We start from the raw sequence: 24,923 nt of genomic DNA on the forward strand, positions 1-24,923 counted from the left end.
TTTGGAACAAGTGCCCATGATGAGAGAAGAAACTTTTTGTGATATTTTTCTGCTTGTAAGTATTATCAAATCAACTGTCTACATGCACTATTTCCAACCATGATTTCAGAAAGACATGCATGTCAGAGGAGAGTAAAATATTCATATCTTAACTTAGATTGTTTTCAACAACTGGTCCAGTTTTTTTTCCTAACATTGTACCATATCTATCATCTGTCAGTTACTGTTAATTTAAAGCAAAACATTACGTTGATAGCCCAGCTACATTTGCAATGATGTGCTTGTAACACTGTTACTAAGGTTAAAATTTGTATGTACTCTTTTACTGTGAAATACCTAGATCAAGTTTTTTTTTTTAATCTTGATATTTACTGACCTTCATTCACATCTGTAGTTGAAATTTAAAATGAGAGATGATTGATTAAAATTTCAGATGCTGCCGGAACTTATTTTAAAAAAATACTGATTGAGTTTCCAGTCAAAGTTGTCTTACTGGTTGAATGTGTTGAGAGGCACTCTTGTAGTGTTTTGTCCCCCCCCCCCTTTCTCCCACCCCCTTCTCTCTTTCTCCAAGTACCAGTCAGCTTGGCACTAACTGAGACATCAGAGGAAACCTCATCCTCCATGCTTCAAAAAGACAGCTCCTTAAAGATGCTGTCTCTCCTTTGGCTTGTCTTTGGAGGCTACAGAGACCCCATTTCCTCTCAGAATCAAAGTGACAAAACAGTAAACCTACATCCCTAACACTCCTGCTGTTAATTAAAGTTAAATATTATTTCATCAAAAAAGTTTAGTTTATTTTGCAAATGTTAATATAGAGGAACTGCTCATTTCTTCTCCTTTGGGAGGATTTACTTCCATGAGACAAATCTTAGTGTATGATGTCCCTACAACCATCTTACATCTTTGTCCTTGCGGATTTCCCAAGAATTGTTGAAAGCCATTACTGTGATGCTCTGGATCTTTGTGCTATTATTGCTGCTGCTGCTGCTGGACTCACACACTATACATATATACATACATATATATATATATATATATATATACACACACACACACACACACACAGCCTACCCTGATGGTTAAACTTTCTGAGACTTTAGCAAAAAATTTTTTGTTTTGACCTGCTGTCACCATTTTATGAATTCTCCATTATAGTTTTTGCTGTTACCTCTAGAGAAATTTCTCAATATAACTCAGCATTTTGGAAGGATGCTGACAACTCCCATTGTCTTTGTTCTTAGTACCCAGAGGTAGTTTCACATAGAGGATAAACCATGGTGGCTACTACTGGGTGTGTGTGTGTGTGGGGGGGGGTTGTAAGCATTTCTACTGTTAGTGGTGACTAAGCCTGAGCCAGCCTAATAACCTTCCAGAGCTGATTTTGCTTTCTCAACTTGCAGACTAGGCAAAGTCTTTACTGGGCCATAGAGGAAACAATGAGATCCATAAATAACATTTTAAAAAGGCTACCACCCTTATTGTTTTAAAAGATTGGATTGGGTGAGGCGCCTTACATTTCTGGTGCTTCCTGTGCACACCTCCATTGGAATAGAAACCACATTTGAGGGTGGTTGAATTGGCAGTCCTGAATCCCAAAAACCTTCATTCTGACTTCTCTTGGCAGGCTGAGGGAAAATACAAAGATGATCCTGTTGATCTCCGCCTTGATATTGAGCGTCGTAAAAAACATAAGGAGAGAGATCTTAAACGAGGTAAATCAAGAGAATCAGTGGATTCCCGGGACTCAAGCCACTCCAGGGAAAGGTCAACTGAGAAAACAGAGAAAACTCATAAAGGATCAAAGAAGCAAAAGTACGTGAAGCCCATTATCCCTAATCAGACCCTTGAACAGATTCCCTTCTCTGCCCACTTTGGGCTGTTTATACCCAACCTCTTTGAGCTAAAGGAGTTTGGGGTTAGAAATTAGTACAGCTTAAGCAGTTCTTTGATCCATATCTTGAAACCAGAACTTCTACATGAAAGTGGTGTGATCCTTCTCCAATGAAGGCTTTGTGAGAGGAATTAACCTGTTAATCTGCCTATAGGGATGGTGTGGAGAATCATTGGGGAATTCTTTTGGCAGTTGTTTTAAACATGTTCTTTCTCACTGCACACTTTAATGAAGTGGGTGTGTTTTAGAAATGGCTCAGAGTAATTGTCAAGTAATAAAATTAGTTAAAGAATTAGTGAAACTAGATAGGACAGGATTGTTGATCTTAAGTGCCTTTTAAACTAGTCTATGGATAGTTCCCAGAAAGGTGTTCCAAATATGTCTTAAACAAAGTTGGCATTGTTGAACTTTGTAAGGTACATTCATACCAAGGTCCTGACGTTTCTATTGACATTTTTTTCTTTCTTTCTTTCTTTCTTCTTTTTTTTTTTTTTTCCTTTTTCTTTGGTAATGCTAGGGATAAAATCCAGGGCCTTGTGCAAGCATACTACTACTGAGCTACACCCCAGCCCTCTATTTACATTTTTGAGAGTTCTAAGCTTTCTAGACCATGTCTCATTAAAAGAAGCAGAGTTGCTGGGCACAGTGGCATACACCTGTGATCTCAGAGTCTTGGGAAGCTGAGGCAGGAGGATTTGTAGTTCAAGCTCAGCTTCAGCAACTTAGTGAGACCCAGTCTCAAGACATAAAATACAAATGGGGAATGGAGATGTAGCTCAGTGGTAGAGCATCCCTGGGTTCAATTCCTAGTACCACAAAAATAAAAGGAGGTGTGGCAGCCCTTCACCTTCCCACAAAAAGTAACTTTCCTGCTGTTTATGAACTTGAACTAGCAAGCATTTTTAAAAACCTATTTCCTGCTAACAGCTCTTTGAGATAAGTTGAATAGTTGGTGTAGTGCCCATTTGGCTCTTTGAAAGACACAACCTAAGCTAAGATCAGATTTTTTTTTTTTTTTTAAATATTTATTTATTTATTTTTTGGTGGACACAACATCTTTGTTTGTATGTGGTGCTGAGGATCGAACCCGGGCCGCACGCATGCCAGGCGAGCGCGCTACCACTTGAGCCACATCCCCAGCCCCCTAAGATCAGATTTGTCTAGGATCAAACAAATATCAGTTGACATCACAACTCAGATCTTTGGTTCCACTTTGTCTTGTGTTCCCCAGTTATTTATGTTAGGAGCCCTACCAGCTTTCAGGGCTCCCTGTAGATAAAGGAGCAGGGACAGGAAGTGGTACACAGCAGTCCTTAGCACTGCCCACAAGTGTTAGGGTTGGGGTCTAGTGAACTAATTCTGATTTCTCTCCCTGGGACACATTATTCTTTTTCACGTGTAGTGTACCCTTGAACAAGGCTTTGGAACCATAGTATTCTGTGGTTTGGAGCAAGGGGGAAATGATAAGCTAAGTCACTGTTCTCATACCATATCACCCTGCAGCTTAACAAAAAAAAATTTCTTATATAACTGAAGAATGCCTTGTCCAGGTTTCTAATAAGAGCCTTCTAGGACTCAAAAGTTGGGGCCTTTGTTCTCAGAGTTTGGCCTTTTTGCCACCTTAGAGGCATTTGCTACCCTCTCTACTACCAGCTGGCAGGGCTGGCACCAACCTCTAGTATATAGACAGTGACTCATCCTATTAAGCTAATTTTCCCTGGTCTGTAATTTCCCCCAGATGAAGGGAAGGGAAAGGAAATAACTCTGGGAAGAATTCATCCAGATCCTAGGCTTAATATAAGCACACCTGTTTGAGCTCAGTGGGAGGTAGTTATATGGAATTGGACATATAATTAATGAGAGCTAGATTTGAATCCAGGCTCTGCTCAGCTCTGTCACTTGTCTCCTGTATGAAAATGAGGGGAGTGATACTGAATGATATTGCCTCTATTGAATTCTTGCTATGTTAATGTAGTGTTTAGATACCTTGTTTATTTCATCTTTAGAGCCACCACTTGAGACAAGTACTAGTGTTCCTATGAGAACTAGAAGTGACAAAAAGCATCAACAGGTAGTAGTATAGGAAGCCTCTTGCACAGTACCAGATATACATGGCTCTGTAATGCTGACTTCCATTTCTGTTTTTTTAGTGGTACTAGGAATTGAACCAAGGGGTGCTTTACCACTGAGCTACATCACCAGCCCCCTCCCCTCCTCCTTTTTTTTTTTTTTTCCTTTCTCAATTTTTAACTGAGTTGCTAAGACTAACCTCAAACTTGGGATCCTCCTGCCTCAACTTCTCAACCCCTAAGTCATAAGAATTGCGGCATGCACCACCACACCCAGCAGTTTCCTTCTCTGTGATTCACGTGTATCTTAGACTGCCTACCCAGAGGCTGTGGCTGTTTTGTTCCTTCTGTATGTTACATGTTGATCACAGACTTAGACATAGGTGTGTTACTGAATATGACTGACAGAATCCTGCAGGCTTCCTGGATAGGTAGGTCAGCTGGTTCTTTACAGCCATTCATCTTTAGGTCCTTTGTCACAGATCCACCTTGATTGCCTTTTGCTTCTCATCCATGAGGCTTTTAAGACCAGAGTCTGGGGGGCTGGGGATGTGGCTCAAGCGGTAGCGCGCTCGCCTGGCATGCGTGCGGCCCGGGTTCGATCCTCAGCACCACATACAAACAAAGATGTTGTGTCCGCCGAAAACTAAAAAATAAATATTAAAAATTCTCTCTCTCTCCCTCCCTCCCTCCCTCTCTCACTCTATCTTTAAAAAAAAAAAAAAAAAGACCAGAGTCTGTCAATTTCCTAATTCTTCTCTTGATAGGAAGCACCGGAGAGCACGAGACCGGTCCAGGTCTTCCTCCTCCTCCTCCCAGTCATCTCACTCCTACAAAGCGGAAGAGTACCCTGAGGAGGCAGAGGAACGAGAGGAGAGTGCCACAGGCTTTGACAAATCAAGACTGGGGACCAAGGACTTTGTGGGTCCAAGTGAAAGAGGCGGTGGCAGAGCTCGAGGAACCTTTGTAAGACCTTCCCCTTATCTGAGCCTCTGACTCCCACTAGTTCTGAATAATAGGTTTCTTCAGAACACCAGTTTTGTGTCTCTGATAGAAGCAATCCAGTTTATAGACCCCAGATTCTTTAGTTTTCATACCTGATTCCTCATGCTTTCCATTTAGTTTTGCTGTTCATAATCAGTCAGAAAGCCCCATAGCTTCCCATTTCAGAACTTCCCCACTTCCCCACAGATCCTTCTGTTTCTGGGAGCCCTGGGCCGTGTGTATCCTCTGGGCTATAGACTTGGAATGTGCAGAGGGAATGGCCAGAAACCAGTTGAACCACACTCATGACTGGAGGATAGCTGTCTGTTCTGTGCCAATAGTATTTGAATAGAGTACAGGAATTTATTCCTGACTTGAACCTTTGTTCTTTCCCCTCTATTTATTGCCGCAGCAATTTCGAGCCAGAGGGAGAGGCTGGGGTAGAGGCAGCTACTCTGGTAACAATAACAACAACAGTAACAATGATTTTCAAAAGAGAAACCGGGAAGAGGAATGGGATCCAGAGTACACACCCAAAAGCAAGAAGTATTACTTGGTAGGTATCTGGGGCTAACCATGAAAGGCCAGAGGGCTTTGACACACAGAGTAGCTGATTCGTAGGACCTTGTTGGTCTGTAACCTTGCGATTAAATGTGTCCACTGGCATAGAACACAGTAGTGCTAAACTACTGGCTGTTCTCTAGAGAGGTCAGTCAGTCCTGGTTTCCATAGGGTTTATTATAGATGTTTATGGATTCCAGGATAAGCAAGCATTGTTGCTCTTGCTTTTTTTTAGTCTGTGAATTTTTCTTTACTGCTCAGTCACCCCTAGCTTCTGTCACTCTGCAGTGCAAGATTGACAGAAAAGTCAGTTCATGATCTCTTTGAGGAAAAGAATCTGTCTCCACAATGAAATGCCACAGGGGCTTCTCTCATCTAAGTTATATTTCCCTGTTCTTCTGGGCTTCTCTCATGTTGGGCCCTTGCTAGGCAGTGTTATCTGACAGTGAGTGAGCTCTCTTGACCTTCCTCTGTCTCACCAGGCCCACATCCAAGTAGGTATGACTTAGTGTTGTAACCAAGGGAAATTTGCAGTTGGATCTCCATCACCCATCAGAATGGCTGGCATGACCCTGCCCTGTCAGTTACACAGCTTGGAAATCAGTTTTTGTGTGGATGGCTGTGCATGGCCATTCACATTTCTAGGACTGCTAGGATCCTCAAAGTGGAGCCTAGTCTAAAAGACTTTTGAATCTATTTCTAGGGAAATGTTGGATTGCCTAGGATAAGTGCTAAATTGTGTTGTAGGGGGAAAGAGTAAAAGTCATATGAAATCCCTCTTCCCTGTATAACACCTGCAAGAGCATTTTCAGCCACTGAAGTGGGGTGCATGCGCATCTGTGGACAGAATAGGTTGGTGCTTTAGCTGAGCTGACCTTCAAAGACATAGACCCTATGAATAGACTCTTAGAAGTGATAGAGCAAATAAATAAAGTAACAACTTCTGGTTTCAGAATTTTTTTTTTTAATTCAAGCATGCCTTTATTTTATTTATTTTTATGTGGTGCTAAACCCAGTGCCTCACATGTGCTAGGCAAGTGCTCTGCCACTGAGCTACAGCCTCAGCCCTCAGAATGTTTTATTTGTCAGTCAATCAAGCCCAGGGCCTTGCTCATGCTAAGTGCTTCCTTTCTTAGCTAATAACTAGTTCTGACAACATTTCACATTTTGGTATGATTGACTTCAGACTCAATCTTTTAGAGCTGGTGTACTACATAACTCTACATAATAGTTGCAGTTCTAAGCCTGTTGTCTCATTGCATAGTGGAGGTGTGATAGTGATAGGGTAGATGGATGTGAGGATTAAGTAGATAACGCATGTCAGCATCTTCAGTGCTTGGTGAAGGTTTTTGTCATGGTGGTCGTCATTATAGTGTTCAAACTGCCTCAGAGAGAATTCCTAAGGCACCCCACTGGCATTCTCTTGGATCTGAAGAAGTGACATTTTTGGAGGAGTGGGTCAGGGAGAAAAGGATGAAAAGACTGGGTTTGTATTGGGTAGATGCAGAGGCAAGAGCTCTGGTGCTGATGGCAGTTCTCTTTTCTTTCAGCATGATGACCGTGAAGGTGAAGGCAGTGACAAGTGGGTGAGCCGGGGCCGGGGCCGAGGAGCCTTCCCCCGGGGTCGGGGCCGGTTCATGTTCCGGAAATCCAGTACCAGCCCCAAATGGGCCCATGACAAGTTCAGTGGGGAGGAAGGGGAAATTGAAGATGATGAGAGTGGGACAGAGAACCGAGAAGAAAAGGACAATTTACAGCCCACAACTGAGTAGGGGCCACTTCTGACAGGAGCCCTTGCCCAGGGGAGAGAGGCGCTGGGAAGAGGGCTGGTGAGGAGCTAGATGGAGGAGCCGTGAAGATTCTGAAAATCCCACCCCACCTCACCAGCCATGAAGAATCCTCCTACAGCAGAAAGTATCCCTGGCGCAGCGTCCCACTGGACAGAGGAGGCCTTCAGAGCCCTGGGGTCAGGCCCAGCTCTGGAGCAGAACACAACACATTGGGCTCTAGCTGTGTTTCATTTGTTGTTGGTGTGTAGGGTGGGGCTGGGGTCGGGAGGGAGAGCAATGCTTGGATTTTGGTTTGTGTTCCCTATTAGAAACCCAACAGTTTTGTTCTTAATTCGATTTCATTTGGAGCTGAGAGGACTAATTTGATGATTTGCAGTCTCTTCTCCCTCATCCTGATTTTGAAAGTCTTTTCTTTTTCTTTTTTTCTTTTTTTTTAGGCATATGTAGTAATATTAGCAGAAAGATTTAATTTGGGCAACTTTTGATTCTTAAAAAAAGAAAACAAAGCATGTGAATAAACATTGAATTGAAGTGTTCACCTCAGTTTGGGACCAAACTGCTTGGATCTTTGTAAAAACCTGTTTTGTATGTCAAGGAGGAGTTTAAGGCCTTTCTGACCACCTTGTGTTCCCCTTTTCTGCGCAGCCATGTATCACATGGAGTTGCTTCTAAACCACTCCCCATGCACCCTTGCTCCTGTATTTTCTGATTTCTTCTGGGCTGGGCTGGGCTGGGCTTCCCATTTTCCACCAGCAGCTCCAGTATTCCAAACTTTCTAGTCCTGCTAGTCCTCAGCAACGGGTGGAAACTGGAGGGCAGTTTCTGGTCTGTTTTCTAAGAAACTTCTGAATTCTATTATCTTTACAAATATAAGATGAGAAAATAATTTTTTCAATATTTTTTATTAATCTTTTTATAAAATGAAAAGAAACTCCTATGATCGATTAAGGAAGGTGGTTATGGCTGGGTGGTTTGTGGGGTTGTGTGTTTTTTGGGGTTTTTTTTTTTTTCTTTTTTTAACCTTAAGCTTTAAGTTGAAACATTCTCAGATATTTGGGGGGAAACATCCTCTTAAAATGGGTCCTTGTTCTTGCCTTCTGGGGAGGCGGTCCTGAGCAGGTGAATCATATGGCATTTGTGCATATGTTATATGCGGACTGCACCCTCCTCTTCCCCCCAACCTTTGCCTCTTGGGTTGTTGTGCTACTTTCCCCTTACTTTGCTACATTTCTATGGTTAAGTTGGTTTTACTTGAATGATTCATGTTTAGGGGAAAAAGAAAAAACACCCTTAAAATTTGTTTCAACTCCTCCTGCAAATAAAAACAATAAATGAAGTGGCAGATGTGCATAGACTGTGTTCATTGTTGCCTCTGTGTGTGTGTTCCCGGGGGTGGTAGATAACCTCCCACAATAGTTTCAGCAAACCTGAAAGAAAAAAGAAGCCTGTGGGGGCTGGACCCAGATTGTGACTCAGCCCCTTCCCTTCGGGGACTCTGACATTTCTCCACCCAGTAGTAACTCCATATTCCCACCCCAGTGGTTTTGTTTCATCCTGTGCCTTGGACACCTGAAGAACCAGATTTCTTTTTTTTTCCCCCATTATAGTGTTGAAAGGAAATCAGATGTTGAATATCCAAAGCCCTTTCCTACTGCAGCTCCAACCAGTGGCTTACCTTAACCTGCCCGGGGAATTGTTCCTCCCTGCAGGGAGTTATAGGACCTGTTATCGCCTTCCTGGGTTATCACCTTCCTGCCAGGATCTCCGCTGTCTGGCCCATCCCCCACCCGTTTGCCTCACCTTTTGGACCACGGGTCACGTTCGTGGGATGAGCAGAGGAAGGGGCAATGCAGGGGCGGGCAGGAGAACAAAGAAAATCTAAAATGTATAACAGGAGCAGGACACTCACTTATTTGGATACCAACTCTGGGTCCCCTTCTTCCTCCTGAAGGAGTCAGTTTCTATCCTTTAAAGCTTGATTTCTACTTTCCCCGCGGCGTTTCTCGGGTGTTCGATTTTTATATCTGGGGAAACGGATGTGTCACGAGCAAGGACTTATGTTTCCTCGGTGGGGCAGAATTCAAGGGCTGGGTTAACAACTGGGCCTTCTCACGGTGCAGGAAGATGACCCGAAAGCCTAACTCAGAAGGGGCTGGTTTATAGGTGGGCCCAAACCTTTACACTCGGCTCTGGGCTTGATCATATGCTTAATAAAAGATGTTCTTGTCCTCCTCAAGGAAGTATCTGGGCTCAAATAGAGCCCGAAGCATGGGATCTTCTGCTCTCCTTCCATAGGGGGTGGGGGGGGGTGGGGGAAGAGTGCACCTTGCAGGAAGGCCGATGTTTGAAATAGGCGAGCAATAAATAGGCTTTCCGGACTGGAGCAGCCTCTCCATCCAGGGTCCGATTAGAGCGACCGCTCTAAGCCCGGTGGAGCCTTCCGCTGGCGGGCTCCACCCTGGGCATGTACCTCTCCCCACCTTTTGCCCTGCAGCTAAAAGCTTGGGAGCCAGTAGAGGTTGGCTCCGAGAAGGCTGTGTAAATGCTGGGTGGGAGCTTCCCGGTCAAAGCTAGAAGAAGGACTAGAATTCGCGTGGCCGGGGAAGAGCGGGAGGAGCTGTGACCCATCAGCAGTCTAGAGACCCTGGAGTCCTTACAGGGTAGGGGCAGAACCAGCTGAGCCAGGCCGCCCCCTCCCACGCCCACTCTGCATCTGGAGCCCAACCTACGGCTCGCGTCTCCGCCTCCAAGGCTCCAGTCTCGCAGCCCGTCCCACTCTGCCAGTACTCGGCCGCCTTCGGGACGGGCTAGGCTCTGGGAGCCCTGGAAGCCATGGGTATGTGCGCAGTGTTTGGGTGGGCTTCTGTACAACCTAAGGGGGACGTTGCACGCCTACATCACCCCCATTCTCCCGCTTGACCTCTACACCGAGCCTTGGACTCGCTTGGGGGTGCGCCCGCCTGGGCCAGTTTATCTTCCATGAGGCTTTTCTGAGCCGCGCCCCGATCCGGTCCTGCATCCGCAGAGGTCCTGGTCCTGGCTGAATACCACGCGCAGAAGGAGGATGAGCTGAGTTTGGCCCCCGGGGACATCGTCCGGCAGGTGCGCGAGGGGCCAGGAAGGGGCTGGTTGCTGGGAGAGCTGAGGGGCCATTGTGGCCTCTTCCCCAAGCGCCTGGTGCAGGTAAGGCCGGGTCGGGAGCGGGCTGGGGCGGGGTTGTCGGTGTTTGCTGCCCGGGAGCTTAAAGCCAGCCCTCATCCTCAGGAGATTCCAGTGGCTATGCGGGACGCCGGGGAGACCCGGAGACCGCGCTGCGCGCGCAGCCGAGGTAAGCTCCGGGCGGGTGGGCGCGAGCTGCGGGCGCAGCGTGGAGGCGGGCGTGGCTCTGGGAGGGGCCGTAGGGCCGATTTGTGGCCTGTGATTGGTTCCAAGGACAATGCCCCACCTGAGGGCGGGGCCAGAAGATACTAAACGTTGTGCGTGTGATTCGCCCCCCAGCTCAGCTTACTGGGGCACCCTGCTCAGGCTAACCTCTTCGTGTCCGAACCAGGTCACCCCGCCAAATCTCGGGGCCCTCAAAGATGGTGCAAAGTGAACTTCAACTACAGCCCGGAGCAGGCAGACGAGCTGAAGCTGCAAGCTGGGGAGATTGTCGAAATGATAAAGGAGGTGAGGGAATGAGATAAGAGGGTTTGGGAGAAAGGATGGGGCAAGGGTGAGGAAATTTGGGTGAAGTGAGGGTGAGGGCGATGGGAATGATGAGAGGCGCAGAGATGGAAAAGTAAGGGAGCAGGGGCAGGAGCAGGTCCTCCGGCTGAATGGAGGGTATAAGATTTCTAGAGACACTTGGCAGAACCCCTGCATCCTCCCCCCCTCCCCAGATTGAGGACGGCTGGTGGCTGGGGAAGAAGAACGGGCAGCTGGGAGCCTTCCCATCCAACTTTGTGGAGTTGCTGGACAGTGGGCCCCCAAGTGAGATCTCGACCCTGTGATCAGACTGCAATCTCCAATGATCCTCTTGGTGGCATGAGCCTGTGATCCACACATCTTGAGCCTGTAACCCCTTTGGTCCCTTCCCCTGACCTAACTGAATTCTCACCCTCCTAACTTTATTGTCCCCCACCAGGCTTTGGCAGCCCAGACATGTCTTCCATCAGCCCTGGATCCCAGCAGCCTCCCAAGGTAAATTTGCTCAGAATGTGCACAGAGGTGGTGGGTTCCTCTTGGAAGGGCAGGAGGCTCATCATCTTCTGCCCCTCTGACCCCACTAGCTGAACAGCCTGGCCTGTAACAGCTCTCCAGAATACCTGCAGACAGGTGAGCTCCCAGCCAGAGCCCCCCTCTCCAAGCCACTCTGACTTGGGGGAAGGGGAACCTCCTAGACTGATGGAGGAGGGAGGGTTGGCTACAGCGAACTGACCGTCCCTCAGTCTTTCATCCTGAGATCTGCAGGGTCCTGTTTGACTACCATCCTGAGGCCCCAGATGAATTGGCACTGCGAAAGGGGGACATGGTGAAAGTACTGAAGAAGGTGTGAGAGGAACTGGGAGGGGAGGTCTCAGGGAAGGGGACCTTGAGACCCAGGAAAGGAGCCTGGGGTGGTGGTGCTCATCTTCCCGCCATGCTGTTTCTTTCTCAGAACACAGAGGATAAGGGCTGGTGGGAAGGAGAGTGTGAAGGCAGGAGAGGCGTTTTCCCAGACAACTTCGTCCTCCCACCACCCCCAGTGAGTACAGAGCTGGACACCCGGGTGGCAGGAGGCAAACTATTTTGACAAAGTTGGGGGTCATGGCACTCAGTGGACACAGAGGGGCATGAAGCTTCCTGAAAAACAGCTAAAGGGTGTGACACTTCCTGAGCCCAACTGGATGGTTACCCCAAATGAGAGTGGAATAGACTGGTGGGGCTCCTCTTTGATTCTGATGCTGCTCTGTCTAGATCAAGAAGCTGATCCCAAGGACAGTGATCTCTCAGGAATCAGGTAGGTGCCTGAGGAGTCTGGGACTGGGGCATGTGCTCTGGGACAGCTATCAATCCAAATCCAGAGGCCCAGAAAATCAACTTGCAGTCTCCTAGTGATCCAGTGTACCCCAGAGGAACTTTCTCCCCTGTAGGTCAAAGGCCTGGTAGGAATGTATGTGAGTCAATGTGTGGGTCAGTTTATTTATGTTAGTGTGTCAGTGTTTCTCTTTGAATCTTGAGAATGTGGTAATCACAGTCTCTAAGAATGGACCCTATATGTGTTTTGAGTCCATGAGACTGTTCATGAGTCTTTTAGGTGTGTCAGTGAATAGCTCTGTGTGGATCTGTACGTGTGTAGTAGTATGTCTTTTTGTCTTTGAAGTATAATATTTGATACATGCTAAAAATAACACATGACATGTGTGTTATAAAACTTAATAATGAGCACCCCACACACTAGCCCAGGCACTAAAATATCGCCAATAAGTTAGTGTGTTTCTTCTCCTTCCTATTCTACCATTTTTCCCCACCCCAGAGGTAACCACTATCTTGAATTTTATGTTTGTGATTCTCTTGAGTTTTTAAGGTTTCATAATAAGTAATATGTCCAAAAGTAAACTTCTTTTTGAGCTTTATAAAAATGGTAGCATGGAGCTGGGGGTGCTGCTTAGTGGCAGAGTGCTTGCCTAGCATATGTAAGGCACTGGGTTCGAGCCTAAGCACTGCATTTTAAAAAATAAATAAAATAAAGGTATGCTGTCCACCTGCAACTACAAAAAAGTATTTAAAAAATGGTACCATATGTTGATAGTTCCCTGGGACTTGGTGTGTTTTTTGTTTTGTTTTGTTTGTTACTAGGGACTGAACCCAGGAGTGCTCTATCACTAAGCTACATCTCCAGCCTCCTTTTTTTTTTTTCCTAGCTGTTGATGGGCCTCCATTTTTATTCACTTAATTATATGTAGTGCTGAGAATCATCCCAGTGCCTCACAAATGCTAGACAAGTGCTCTGACACTGAGCACAACCCCAGCTTTTTTTCTTTTTTTAAAATTTTTAGATAGGGTCTCACTCAGTTGTTTAAGGCCTCCCTAAATTGGTAAGGCTGGCCTTGAACTTGTGATCCTCCTTCTTTAGCCTCCCTAGTTTCTGGGATTATAGGCATGTGCCATTGTGCCCAGTGACTTGGTGTTTTCAATTAACATTGTTTCTAAGATTCATCCATGTTGTGTGTAGATGGACATTTTCTTTCTTTTTTAAAAAAATTTTTAGTTGTAGATGAGCACAATACCTTTATTTTTTTATTTTGGTGCTGGGGATTTAACTCATGCCTCACGCATGCTACCATTGAGCCACAACACTGAGCCACAACTCCAGTCTAGATGTACATTTTCTGTAATGTATAATATTCTTTGCAGGGAATTTACCACAGTTTATGTATCTGGTTTCCTGATGTTGGATGTTTTAGTTGTTTCTAGTTTTTTTTTTTTTGTGTGTGTGTGTGTTTGTATGTGTGTGTGGTGCTAGGGATTGAGCCCAGAGCCTTGTGCATGCGAGGCAGGCATTCTACCAACTGAGCTATATCTACCCAGCCCCTATTTCTAGTTTTTTAAAAAACTATTACAAATGGTGCTGCCATGAACATTCTTTTGCCCATCTTATGGTTTACAGATAAGATAGTTTCTCTGAGGCTGGGTATGGTGGTGCATGCCTTTAATTCCAGTGGCTTGGGAGGCTATGACAGGAGGATCTCAAGTTCAAAGCCAGCCTCAGCAATTTAGCAAGGCCCTGAGCAAATTGGTGAGGCCCTATCTCTAAATAAAATATAAAAAAAGAGCTGGGGATGTGGCTCAGTAGTTAAATGCCCCTGGGTTCAATCCCTGGTACCCCCCCAAAAAAAAAAAAAAAAAAATTTCTCTCAAGTATACTCTTAGGAATAAGATCGTTAGGGTTAGAGTTGTGGCTTGGCGGTAGAGTGCTTGCCTAGCATGTGTGAGGCCCTGGGTTGGATCCTCAGCACCACATAAAAATAAATAAACAAAATAAAGGTATTGTGTACAAATCAAAAATAAATATTAAAAAAAAGAGAGATTGTTAGATTTTATGGTAAGTAAAGGTTCAGCTTTTGAGGTGACTGGGATTGAACCCAGAGCCTCAAGCAAGTGCTCTGCCACTAAGCCACATCCCCAGCCCCTATGAATTTAAACTTTTATGAGATAAAGCCAAATTAATTTTCAAAATAATTGTATTCTTTAACACTCCACCATCAATCAGTATGAAAGATCCTGTGGATCTTCATCCTCTTCCACATTTTGGTGTTATAATATTTTATTGTTTTTGTGAATCTGGTAAGTCAAAGTAGCATCTCATTATGAACTGGATTTGCATTTCCTTGTTACATATTTAATAATGTGTAAGGGTTCTTTACATATTCTAAATATCAATTCTTTATGGTATATATATTGCCAGTGTTTTTATCTCAGCTTGTGACTTGTCTTCATTTTCTACAAAATGTTTACGAACCTAATTCTTCATTGTTATTATTATGACGAGCAGTACTACTATTATCAACAGCAGCAGCATTTGTGATGCTAGGGATTGAAACCAGGGCTTTGTGCATATAGACAAGTGCTCTTCCACAGAACTATATTCCCAGCACCCTCCCCCCCATAAGTTTTTTTTTTTTTTTATGGACACAATATCTTTATTTATTTTTATGTGGTGCTGAGGATCGAACCCAGGGCCTTGCACATGCTAGGTGAGCACTCTACCGCTGAGCCACAACGCCAGCTCGACCCCCCCATAAGTTCTTAATGTTAATGTAGTCACACATATTAATCTTGCCAGGTAAGGGCACATGCCTGTAACTCCAGCAACTTGGGAGGCTGAGGCAGGAGATTTGCAAGTTTGAGGTCAGCCTTGACCATTTAGTGAGACCTCAACAACTTAGCAAGACCCTGCCTCAAAATAAAAATAAAAAAGGGCCGATGTAGCTCAGTGGTAAACTGCCCCCTGAGATAAATCTCCAGATTCCCAGTATAAAACAGAAAATCCTTCCCTGGGCTGGAGATACAGCTCAGTACTATAGGGCTTGCCCAGCATGGGTGAGACCTTGGTTTCAAACCCCAGTCCCAGACAAAAAGAAAAAGTAAATCCATCCCTGTTCTAAGATGAAAAATTCATCTGCCTTTTCTTAAACTTTTTAAGTGTTGCTCTTTATATTTAAGTGATTTTATCCATGTAGCATTGATTTAAGTGATCCAATTTTACTTTTTCCTATATGGCCAATCAGTTGTTCTAGCATTTATTATTTTTTGCATGTGAATAGCTTGCCGTTTTTATAAGGTTTATTCCTATATACTCCTATGTACACTTGAGATTTTATTGTTATCTTTTAAAAAGCTAGATATTCTTCTCTTTATTGCAGGAATATAGAAAGGCATTGATGTTTGGTTTGATTTGGTACTGGGAATTGAGCCCAAGGGCACTTTACCCCGGAGCTACATTCCCAGCCCTTTTTATTTTTTTGAAACAGGGTCTCTCTAAGTTTCTGAGGGTCTTGCAAAGTTGCTGAGGCTGTCCTCAAACTTGCAGTCCTCCTGCCTCAGCCTCCTGAGTAGCTATACCTGGCTGGCTTGATTTTTGTATATTGACTTCATAACCAGCCATGATGCTGAACTCTGATTTCCAATAATTTATCTATAGATTCCCTTCAACCCCCAGGGCTAGGGATGGAACTGGGGTGCTTTAGCTACTGTATATCTCCAGCCATATTTTATTTTGAGATAGGGTCTCTCCAAATTGCCAAGGCTGGCCTTGAATTTGGTCCTTCTGCCTTAGGTCCCCTGAGCTGCTGGGATTACAGGCATATGCCACCACACCCAGCCATACATACAATTTTTTTTTATTAAGAATGGATTTGAGGGGCTGGGGATGTGGCTTAAGCGGTAGCGCGCTCGCCTGGCATGCGTGCGGCCCGGGTTCGATCCTCAGCACCACATACAAACAAAGATGTTGTGTCCACCGAGAACTAAAAAATAAATATTAAAAAATTATCTCTCTCTCTCTCTCTCTCTTCTTAAAAAGAAAAAAAACAATATTAAAAAAAAAAAAGAATGGATTTGAGGGGCTTGGGTTGGGGCTCAGCGGTAGAGCACTTGCCTAGCACATGCGGAGTGCTGGGTTCGATCCTCAGCACTGCATAAAAATAAAAATAAAACAAAGGTATTGTGTCCAACTGCAACTAAAAAAATTTATAATTAAAAAAAAATGAATGTTGGAAAAGAAAAAGGGTGTTGAGATCTGAGGATGCAGCTCAGTGGTAGAGAATTTGCCCAGCATGTGTGACACCCTGGATTATAACCCTAGCACTGGGGAGAAAAAATGGATGTTGAATTTTCCCAAATTATTTACTGATTTTTGAAAAATTATTATGTGTGATTTCTCCTATAATCTTTCAATGGTCAATGGTGGTGAATGACATTTGTAAAATTTTTATATTTTATTTATTTATTTGGTAGTGGAATTAAACCCAGGGGCACTTAACAACTGAGCTGTATCATCCCCTTGTAAAGTTACTGAGGTTGGCTTTGAACTTGCAATTCTCCTGCCTTGGCCTCCCAAACCACTGGGATTACAGGTGTGTGCTACCAGTAGTGCCTGGCTATAGAATCCCCTTGCATTCTTAGAATAAATCCAATTTAGTAATGGTTTCTTTTTCTCTTTTTTTTTTTTTTCATTTGTTTTAACAAGTCATGGTTTCTTATCTTTTCGTATACTGTTGAAATACTTTCTCAATTTTTCTTAAGATCATAGTATTTAGGCCAGTCATAGATGGTGGTACAGACCTATAATCCCAGTGACTTGGGAGGCTGAGGCAGGAGGATTGCAAGTTTAAGATCAGCCTCAGTAACTTAGGCCCTAAGCAATTTAGCAAGACCCTGTCTCAAAGAATAAAATAAAACAAAAAATGCTGATAATTTGGCTCAGTGGTTAAGCTCCCCTGGATTCAATCTCCAGTATAAAAAAGAAAAAAATATTTTTGTATTTACTTTCACTGTCCTCATCTGATTATCAACAATTATATTAGACCCATGAATGAGCTAAGTAAGGAGTACACATTTTGTTTTTATGGTGCTGAGGATCAAACCCAGGGTCTCACAGATTAGGCAGGCACTCTACCACCAAGCTGCACCCTGATTTTGCTTTAGTTTTCTGGTAGATCGTATAAGAGAGGAATCTTTCCTTAAAAGGTGATAAAACTTGCCTGTAAATTCATATGGACTTGGTTTTGGTTTTTTTTTTTTTTTTTTAACATTATGGGAAGATTTTAAATTATTTCTTAAATTTCTTTAAAAGTTTTAGAATAGGCAGGCAAAAAATTCTTGAATTAGTTTGGCGATCAGCTTTTTAAATTTTTTTTTTTAGCTGTAGATGGGCACAATACCTTTATTTTATTTGTTTATTTTTATGTGGTGCCAGGGATTGAACCCAGGGACTCCTGCATGCTAGGACCCTCAGTTTTTTTTTTTTTTTTTTTTTTTTGTGATATTGGGAATTGAACCAAGAGATGCTTTACTACTAAGATACAGCCCCAGTCCTTTTGGTTTCTTATTTTGGGACAAGGTCTCGCTAATTAGCTAAGGCTTATCTTCAACTTGGGATCCTCCTGTCTCAGCCTCCTGCATAGTTGGAATTATGGGCATGTGCCACTATGTCCAGCTCTTAAAGTCAGTTTTAAAAAGTTGTATTTGTAAAATTATCCATTTAATCTGAGTTTTCCAATTATTTGTGTGAAGTTGCTTATAGTATTCTTTTATAAAATCTTTTAATCTCAGTGATAAAGTGACAATCTGCAGTTACAGCCTTTTTTGCAAGTTTGTGTAAGTGCTGCACACTAACCAGTTGGGTCAGTAGAGCACCCTCCTTTTTAAATTTCTAATAATGTAGTTCTTTTTTCTTTTTCTTTCCTTTTTTTTTTTGAGGGGGGGGGCAGGGTGCTGGAGATTGAACTCAGGGGCACTTGAACACTGAGCCACATCCCCAGCCCTGTTTTGTATTTTATTTAGAGACAGGGTCACCTAGTTGCTTATTGCCTCACAGTTACTCAGGCTGGCTTTGAACTCTTGATCCTCCTGCCTCAGGCTCCCGAGCCACCGGGATTACAGGCATGTGCCATCACGCCTGGCTTCTATTATACCTTTTTAAAAATAATGTGAAGCGCTGGGGCTTTAGTACAGTGGCAGAGTCCTTGCCTAGCATGTGTGAGGCACTGGATTAGATCCTTAGTGCCACAAAAAATAAATTAAAAAAGCATCCTGTCCATCTATAACTACAAAAAAGAAGTTAAAAAATAATAATAATTATGAAGCTGCTGGGTGTGGTGGCAGGCACATGCCTGTAATCCCGGTGACTCTGCAGGCTAAGGCAGGAGGATTACAAGTCTGAGGTCAGTCTCAGCAATTTAGTGAGACCCTGTCTCAAAATAAAAAGTAAAATGGCTGTGGATGGAGCTCAGTGGTAAAGTGCCCTTGGGTTCAATCCCTAAAACCAAAAATAAATAGTTGTGAAGCTGGGTGTAGTGGCACGTGCTTATAATCCCAATGACATGGGAGGCAGAGGTAGGAGGATCACACGTCCAAGACTAGTCTCCGTGTCTTAGGGAGAGCTTGTCTGAAAATTAAAAAGGGCTGGGTATAGTGGCACAGGCTTATAATCTCAGCTGTGAGGGAGGCTGAGGCTGGAGGACTGCGATTGAAACCCTGCCTCAGCAACTGAGTGAGGCCCTAAGCAATTTAATGAGACCCTGTTTCAAATAAAAACTGAAAAGGGTTGGGGATGTGGCTCAGTGGTTAAGCACCCTGGGTTCAATCCCTGGTACCAATAAATAAATAAATAACATGATAATATTAAAAATTAAAAGGGCTTATACAACCAGAGATATGAAAAATTGTGCTCTATAGGTATAATATGGATTGTCATGCATTCTGCTGTCATATATAACAAATTAGAATAAAAAAATTAAAATTTGGAAAAAAAATTGAAAAGGGCTACTGCTGTGGTTCAGTGACAGAATGCCCTTGGGTTGGATCCTTAATGTGTTTAAAAAAAAAAAAAAATTGTGAGGCAGGCTCAGTGGTGCATGCCTATAGTCTAATATAGCTCCTTAGGAGGCTAAAGTGGGAAGATTACCTGAGCCCACCAGGAGTTTGAGGCCTGCCTGGGCAACATAGTGAGCACTATCTCAAAAAAAAGAACAGGAAAATGTATGTTCCTTTGCTTGTTGTTGGTCAATAACAATAACTCTCGAATGTGAAATATTTTACTTCTACTTCTTAATGTCTGTTTCCCCAGTAGACCCCAAGCCCATTCTAGCTACGGTGGGCAGGGGATGGAGGCTGAGTCATAGGCCAGGTGCCCTTGGGGGTGATCAACCTCCAAGTAATAAGGAGTGATCAGACTCAGGATATTTTGTTTTTCTGTGGGGCTGGGGACTGAACCCAAGGCTCTGTACCGGTGAAGCAAGTGCTCCACCACTGAGGTCCACCCCAGCCCTCGGGATGTATTTTGATGGTGGTGCAGACAGGATCTGCTGAGGGTTTGGATGTGCAGCATAAAGAAGGAAAAGGAGTCAAGGATGACTCTTCATTTCCTCGTGAGCAAGTGGGTAAATGGGTAAAACAGTGGACACTGAGAAAGAAACAGATTTAGAGGTGGGAGGCAAGAGCTTGGTTTTGGATGTCAAGTGTGTGATGCCGGTGGCTCTTCAAATCGGATTTTTAAAAATTTATTTTGGGGCTGGGGATGTGGCTCAAGCAGTAGCGCGCTCGCCTGGCATGCGTGTGGCCCAGGTTCGATCCTCAACACCACATACAAACAAAGATGTTGTGTCCGCCGAAAACTAAAAATAAATAAATAAATATTTTAAAAAATTCTCTCTTTCTCTCAAAAATCAGATCTACTTAACTCCTTTTAAAAAATTATTTAAATTTATATTTATATATTTTTTATATATTTTTTATTTTATTTTTTGCAGTTCTGGGGATTGAACCCTTGGCCTCCCTTATGCCAGGCAAGCACTCTACCAAGAAACTACCCCTGCCCCCAAGTGGGAATATTGAGAGGGCAGTTGAACATGTGTCTGGAGCTCAGGGAGGAAGAAGGGGTTAGAGCGGTCACCTTCTTGAGAGTCAGATGGGACTCATCTGCCCACAGTCTCTGCACACAGCACAGACAGGGCCAGACTAGCATATGGATGGCAAGTCAATGAACACATGCTTCACTGCTCTCTCCTCCCAGCTCTTAATAAGGAACCAAGAAAGTTGATGCCCAAAACATCCCTCTCTAATGTCAAGAAGCTAGTGACAGCTCCCTCCAGGCCCAGCAAAGCCAAGTAAGGAACACGTGGGGTTGGGGGAAGGAAAAAGGTACAGAGGGACTGTCCCTCCCACCTGCATCCCAGGGCCTGATGGGGATATGTTCCAGGACATCTTGGACATCCACTGGCGATAGTCAGAAGCGCCCCTCCCGAGACTCAGGTAAGGGCTTCCTTCTCCAATGGAGGGGACACCTGGTGGACAGCGATAGGGTGGCTGTACTGAGGTACAGAAATGGGGAGAGATCAGGGCTCAGAGTAGCCTTGGGTCTCTGAGATTTTGCTCTGATAGGTTCCAAGGACAGCTTCCTCAGTGGGGGTCCTGGGCAACCTGGCAGAAAGCACTCCAAAACCCAGGCTTCCCGGCAGCATCCCAAATCCAATCAGGTAAGGGGCTGGAGACATGGGAGACTCTGGAGATACTGGGCAGAGCTGGGCCTCAGAGGTGTGGTGTGCAAGAGTGAAGGATCCTGGACAAAGGGGAACCAGACTCAACCCTTCACAGCATCCAGCCTTTGGCTGAGATCTCACCCCATCGCCACAGGAGGAAGAGCCCCGCCCAGCAAAGCCCCTCTCTGTGAATAGGACCTCTGCTCTAGAGAAGACTGCCACCCCAGAGAAGATCCAGCCTCCACATAAGCCCACCAGCCCAGAGAAGATCCTAGCTCCTGACAAAGTCCCCATTCCAGAGAAGACCCTGACTCTGGAGAATAAGGCCCCCAACCCAGAGAAGATCCTGGCTTCCAAAAAGGTCCCCACTCCAAAGAAGACCCGGACTCTGGACAAGGTTTCCACTCCAGAAAAGGTCTTTTCTGTGGATGAGGCCTGTGCCCTAGAAAAGAGCTTGACCCTAGAGCAGGTGTGTTCTCAAGAAGTCTCCCCTGGAGATAATACTAAATTCCCGCATTTCTCTCCCCCGGAGAGTTTGCAGAGGGCGAAATCCCTTGTGGCTACAGAGGCTCAATCCCAAGAGGAGGCTATCATGCCAGAGAAGTACCCCCTGCAGCCTGACTCCTCAGAGAGTTGCCTTTGTATGATGAAACATGGGGATAGCTCCCCACTCCAGAATGCCTACAAGTCTATGCCTGCCATTACGAAGCCCCAGACCCTGGAGAAGGCCAAAACCTTCCTGAAGGAGGCACCTGCGAAAGAAGAGCCTACCCCAAAAGAGGAGGAGATGCCTCTGACAGAAGAGGTGGCTCCCAAAGAGCAGGTGCTCTTTAAAGGGATAGACCCTGACCCCCAAGCCCCACACACTGTAGAGCCAACTCCAGACCAAGAGACTCCCAACCCCCATTTCTTAGTGAGGCAAAACTCTTCCGAAAGCAAGAATGATGAAGTGGATGTAAAGACTCTAAAGGATGAGATGGGGTCTCTAAGGGAGCTGCTGGGGCTGCTGGAGCTGCAGCTGGAGTAAGTGGACAGGGGCTGGGCGGTGTGGGGAGGAAGGGAAGGGTCTGAGGACTCCTCACCTGATCCTCCTGTACACAGAGGGAAGATTACCGACATCTGGGAGGAGCTCAAGAGCGAGAGGGAGAAGCGCCGGTTGCTAGAGGTGGGTGGGGTGCAGACCCCAGCGGGAGGGTGGTGACGGCTGCCGGCCCTGACTCCCTCTCCCCTCTAGGTTCAGCTGATGCAGAGCAGACCGAAGTCGCCGAAGCAGGGCTTCAAACACGCGCAGACGCAGACGCACTGAGGTTGGGCCTGAGAGGCGCCACGGCCGGACCTGGGGGGACATCCGGCTCGGGCCACCTCGCCCTTGTATACAGTTTTTAAAAACTCAAGAAAGTAAACAGCCCCAGACACGCCACGCTGATCCTGCCTGATTTGTGTGGGGGCGGGGCCTCTGTCGTGGGCGGGGTCTTTCGGCTCTCGCCGCCCTCCGCATTCCTGGCGGTCTCTCCCGGGCACATCTGGCCAACATGTGGCTCCCATTACGGTTTCCAAGGCCTGAGCACGGCTATTTTTATCCACCGGATGGTGGGGGGCGGGGAAGGAGGCATCTCCTACCTATGGCAACCCCTAGCCCGAGACCTGGGGGCAGAGGGGGCCGGGCGGGTTGGGTTCTGCCTGAGGGCTGGGATTCCGGAATCCAGCTGTGCACGGAGGTTAGGCTGAGAAGCTCTTCTCTCCGGGGCCGGGACATCCTCCCCCCACCCCCCACCCCCACCCCCCTCCCAGAGAGTCACCTATCCACTCGAATGCACCCTTGGTTTAGACATTAACTCCGTCCCCTCAAGCACACACAGTTATATTGGGGCTGAAAGCACCTTAAAGCGTCAAGGTCAGGGTCCCCAGACCTCGCCTGTGATTGCAGTGATGCCTGAGCCCAGGGCAAGGTGCTCAGGTGTTCCCGGTAAGGAATGCATATTATGTGTGCCACTGGCGGAATGTGGAGCAAGGGTGTGTGACTCTCTTTGCTATCTGTGAAGTGGGAACAAGCATGTCGGTCTGGCGGGGTGTACCGAGGTGATACAGTCTGGTAAAGGAGTGGAGTTGGCTCTCAGTCCTGGGGACCACTAGTAGCAAGGGAACAGAGGGAGAGACCGAGTCACTGAGAATGCTGCTTTCATTGGTCACTTCACCTCTTCATCGTTTCTTAAGGAGACAAGGTGGGGACTTTGCATCTTCCTCCCACCCGGCCCAGGGAAGGGTGCCTCCCAGAAGGTAGCGCCCATATCCAATAGCACCAGGGGAATTTGAGGGGGGTGAGGCAGTCCAAAGGTCCTAGGGCAGCTCTAGGCTCAGTTGCCTGACCAGTACTCAGCGCCATGCACCATGCACCTGAGTAAGGCGTCAGTAATAGTGCATGCGGCCCAGTGTGCCCGTAGAGCTGGGCCCCAGGGTGCCGGTGCCCAGAAGGTCTGGCTGCCCTGTGCGCCAGATTTCGCGCAGGATCCGCTCGCGCTCCTCCAGCCGCTGCGCGCGCTCCAGTTCCTCAGCAGACGTGAAAACATTGACGCTGAGGGGACCGTCGGGCTCCGTAGCCATCTCCGGGCCAGGTAGCGTGTCGTCGGGGCCCAGTCGCGTCACCGTGTCGTCATCATCCTCATCGTCGTCCTCAGGCTCTACTGTGCTGCTGCGGAGGTCCCGGCGAGAAGCCGGACCCCCGGGCCGCGCGCGGGGCGCGCAGGAGATGCTGATGACCAGTAGACAGAGGGTCAGCAGCAGGCCAAAGCAGACGCCCAGCACGAAGTAGAGGCCAAAGCTCTCGGGGTTAGCTGGCGGACAGAGGGCAGAGGTCATGGAAGGACCTTGACTTATAGGAGTCATTTCAACTTGGAAAGACCCTGGGTTTGGGGCAAGGACGGTAACCCCGATTTGAAGGACGGCGGGGAACAGTCATCAGGAAATCAGGGTGGGAGGGGAGGGAGTAGGTGACAGGCTGGGAGAGGGTTATAATGGCAGGGGCGTGGAGGTGGGGCGCGACCCGAAGGTGGGGGGCGATCGGGTGGTATAGGGGCGCGGAAGCGTCCTTGTCCCCAAGGCCCTTGCGCCTGGCCCTCACCGCGGATGTGTGCGTAGGCCGCCAGGCTGTTGCTGAGTAGCTCCATGTCTCTTCGGGGGGCGTCCATGCTGCTCCGGGGGCGGCTTCCCTGTCAGCCTGCGAGGTCAGCGAAGTCAGTCCGCCCCTTCAACCCAGCCCAGAGCTGGCTCTGACCGCTTGCCCCTTAGGCAGCTCCTCTCCACGGAGGAGCGGCCCTTTCCACCCCGAGGAAGCGGCTCCCTAACTTGGTCGCAGACCTGGGTCCTCTTAGGGGGAATCCTTCCTCCCGGCGCGGACGCCCCTCCATCCTGGGGAGCAGTCGGGGGAGCCGCAGGAGGCTCCGCCCACCTGTGGGGTCCCCGGGAGGCCCGGTTTCGTCGTCCGGGGCGGGATGCGGGTTGGTGACGACTCCGGGGAGGGGAGGCCGCCCTCCCGAATCTCGCCCGGGGGCCGGAGGCCCGACTCACTCACCGTCAGCGCCCGTTTCCTGGCTGCCCGGCCCTGGCGGGTCCGGCGTGGCTCCCGGCGGCCGCATACACCCGGGGCCGCCTGTCCCGCCCGGTCCGGTCCCAGCCGCCCCGCCCGGCTCGGCTCCCAGCGACGGCAGCGCGGGCCGGACACCGCCGATGGACCAGCGGCGGAAAGTTTCCTCGGAGGAAAGAGGAGGGGCGGGGCGGGGCGGCCCGGGAGGCGGAGGAAGGGCGCCGCAGAGGAAGGGGAGAGGAGCGCGCGGCCGCCGAGGGGTGGCGGTCGGCTCCCCCACAGGAAGCCGCTGGGGAGGCCGCGGGCAGGGGCCGCCCCCAG

General features: G+C 47.0%; 3 protein-coding genes across 3 annotated transcripts in view; 2 read left to right on the forward strand and 1 right to left on the reverse strand.

The window, feature by feature from the left end:
- The window catches only part of Thrap3 (thyroid hormone receptor associated protein 3), a 52,644-nt gene extending 44,010 nt beyond the window's left edge, over positions 1–8,634 (forward strand). The window contains exons 9-12 of the mRNA XM_027936990.3: positions 1,628–1,815; positions 4,731–4,929; positions 5,360–5,503; positions 7,059–8,634. Coding sequence (XP_027792791.2) covers positions 1,628–1,815; positions 4,731–4,929; positions 5,360–5,503; positions 7,059–7,280 — 753 coding nt within the window. The 3' untranslated portion in view covers positions 7,281–8,634. The remainder of the gene's footprint in view (positions 1–1,627; positions 1,816–4,730; positions 4,930–5,359; positions 5,504–7,058) is intronic.
- A 1,437-nt stretch (positions 8,635–10,071) lies between these two features.
- Sh3d21 (SH3 domain containing 21) lies at positions 10,072–22,360 on the forward strand. The gene is made up of 16 exons (XM_027937452.3): positions 10,072–10,134; positions 10,324–10,481; positions 10,563–10,626; positions 10,849–10,967; positions 11,180–11,270; positions 11,425–11,480; positions 11,570–11,615; positions 11,729–11,829; positions 11,938–12,024; positions 12,237–12,279; positions 20,557–20,650; positions 20,743–20,795; positions 20,925–21,019; positions 21,177–22,045; positions 22,124–22,187; positions 22,257–22,360. The coding sequence occupies exons 1-16, from the start codon at positions 10,131–10,133 to the stop codon at positions 22,326–22,328; spliced, it is 2,016 nt and encodes a 671-aa protein (XP_027793253.2). The 5' UTR covers positions 10,072–10,130; the 3' UTR covers positions 22,329–22,360.
- Positions 22,361–23,183: 823 nt separating this feature from the next.
- On the reverse strand, positions 23,184–24,680 carry Eva1b (eva-1 homolog B). The gene is made up of 3 exons (XM_027937295.2): positions 24,591–24,680; positions 24,141–24,236; positions 23,184–23,853 (listed from the first exon to the last, which is right to left on the reverse strand). Exons 2-3 carry the CDS (start codon positions 24,205–24,207, stop codon positions 23,429–23,431), a joined length of 492 nt encoding a protein of 163 aa, XP_027793096.1. The 5' UTR covers positions 24,208–24,236; positions 24,591–24,680; the 3' UTR covers positions 23,184–23,428.
- Positions 24,681–24,923: the final 243 nt, after the last annotated feature.

The sequence above is a fragment of the Marmota flaviventris genome, chromosome 10 (genome assembly GCF_047511675.1).
Source record: "Marmota flaviventris isolate mMarFla1 chromosome 10, mMarFla1.hap1, whole genome shotgun sequence".
Taxonomy (NCBI): domain Eukaryota; kingdom Metazoa; phylum Chordata; class Mammalia; order Rodentia; family Sciuridae; genus Marmota; species Marmota flaviventris.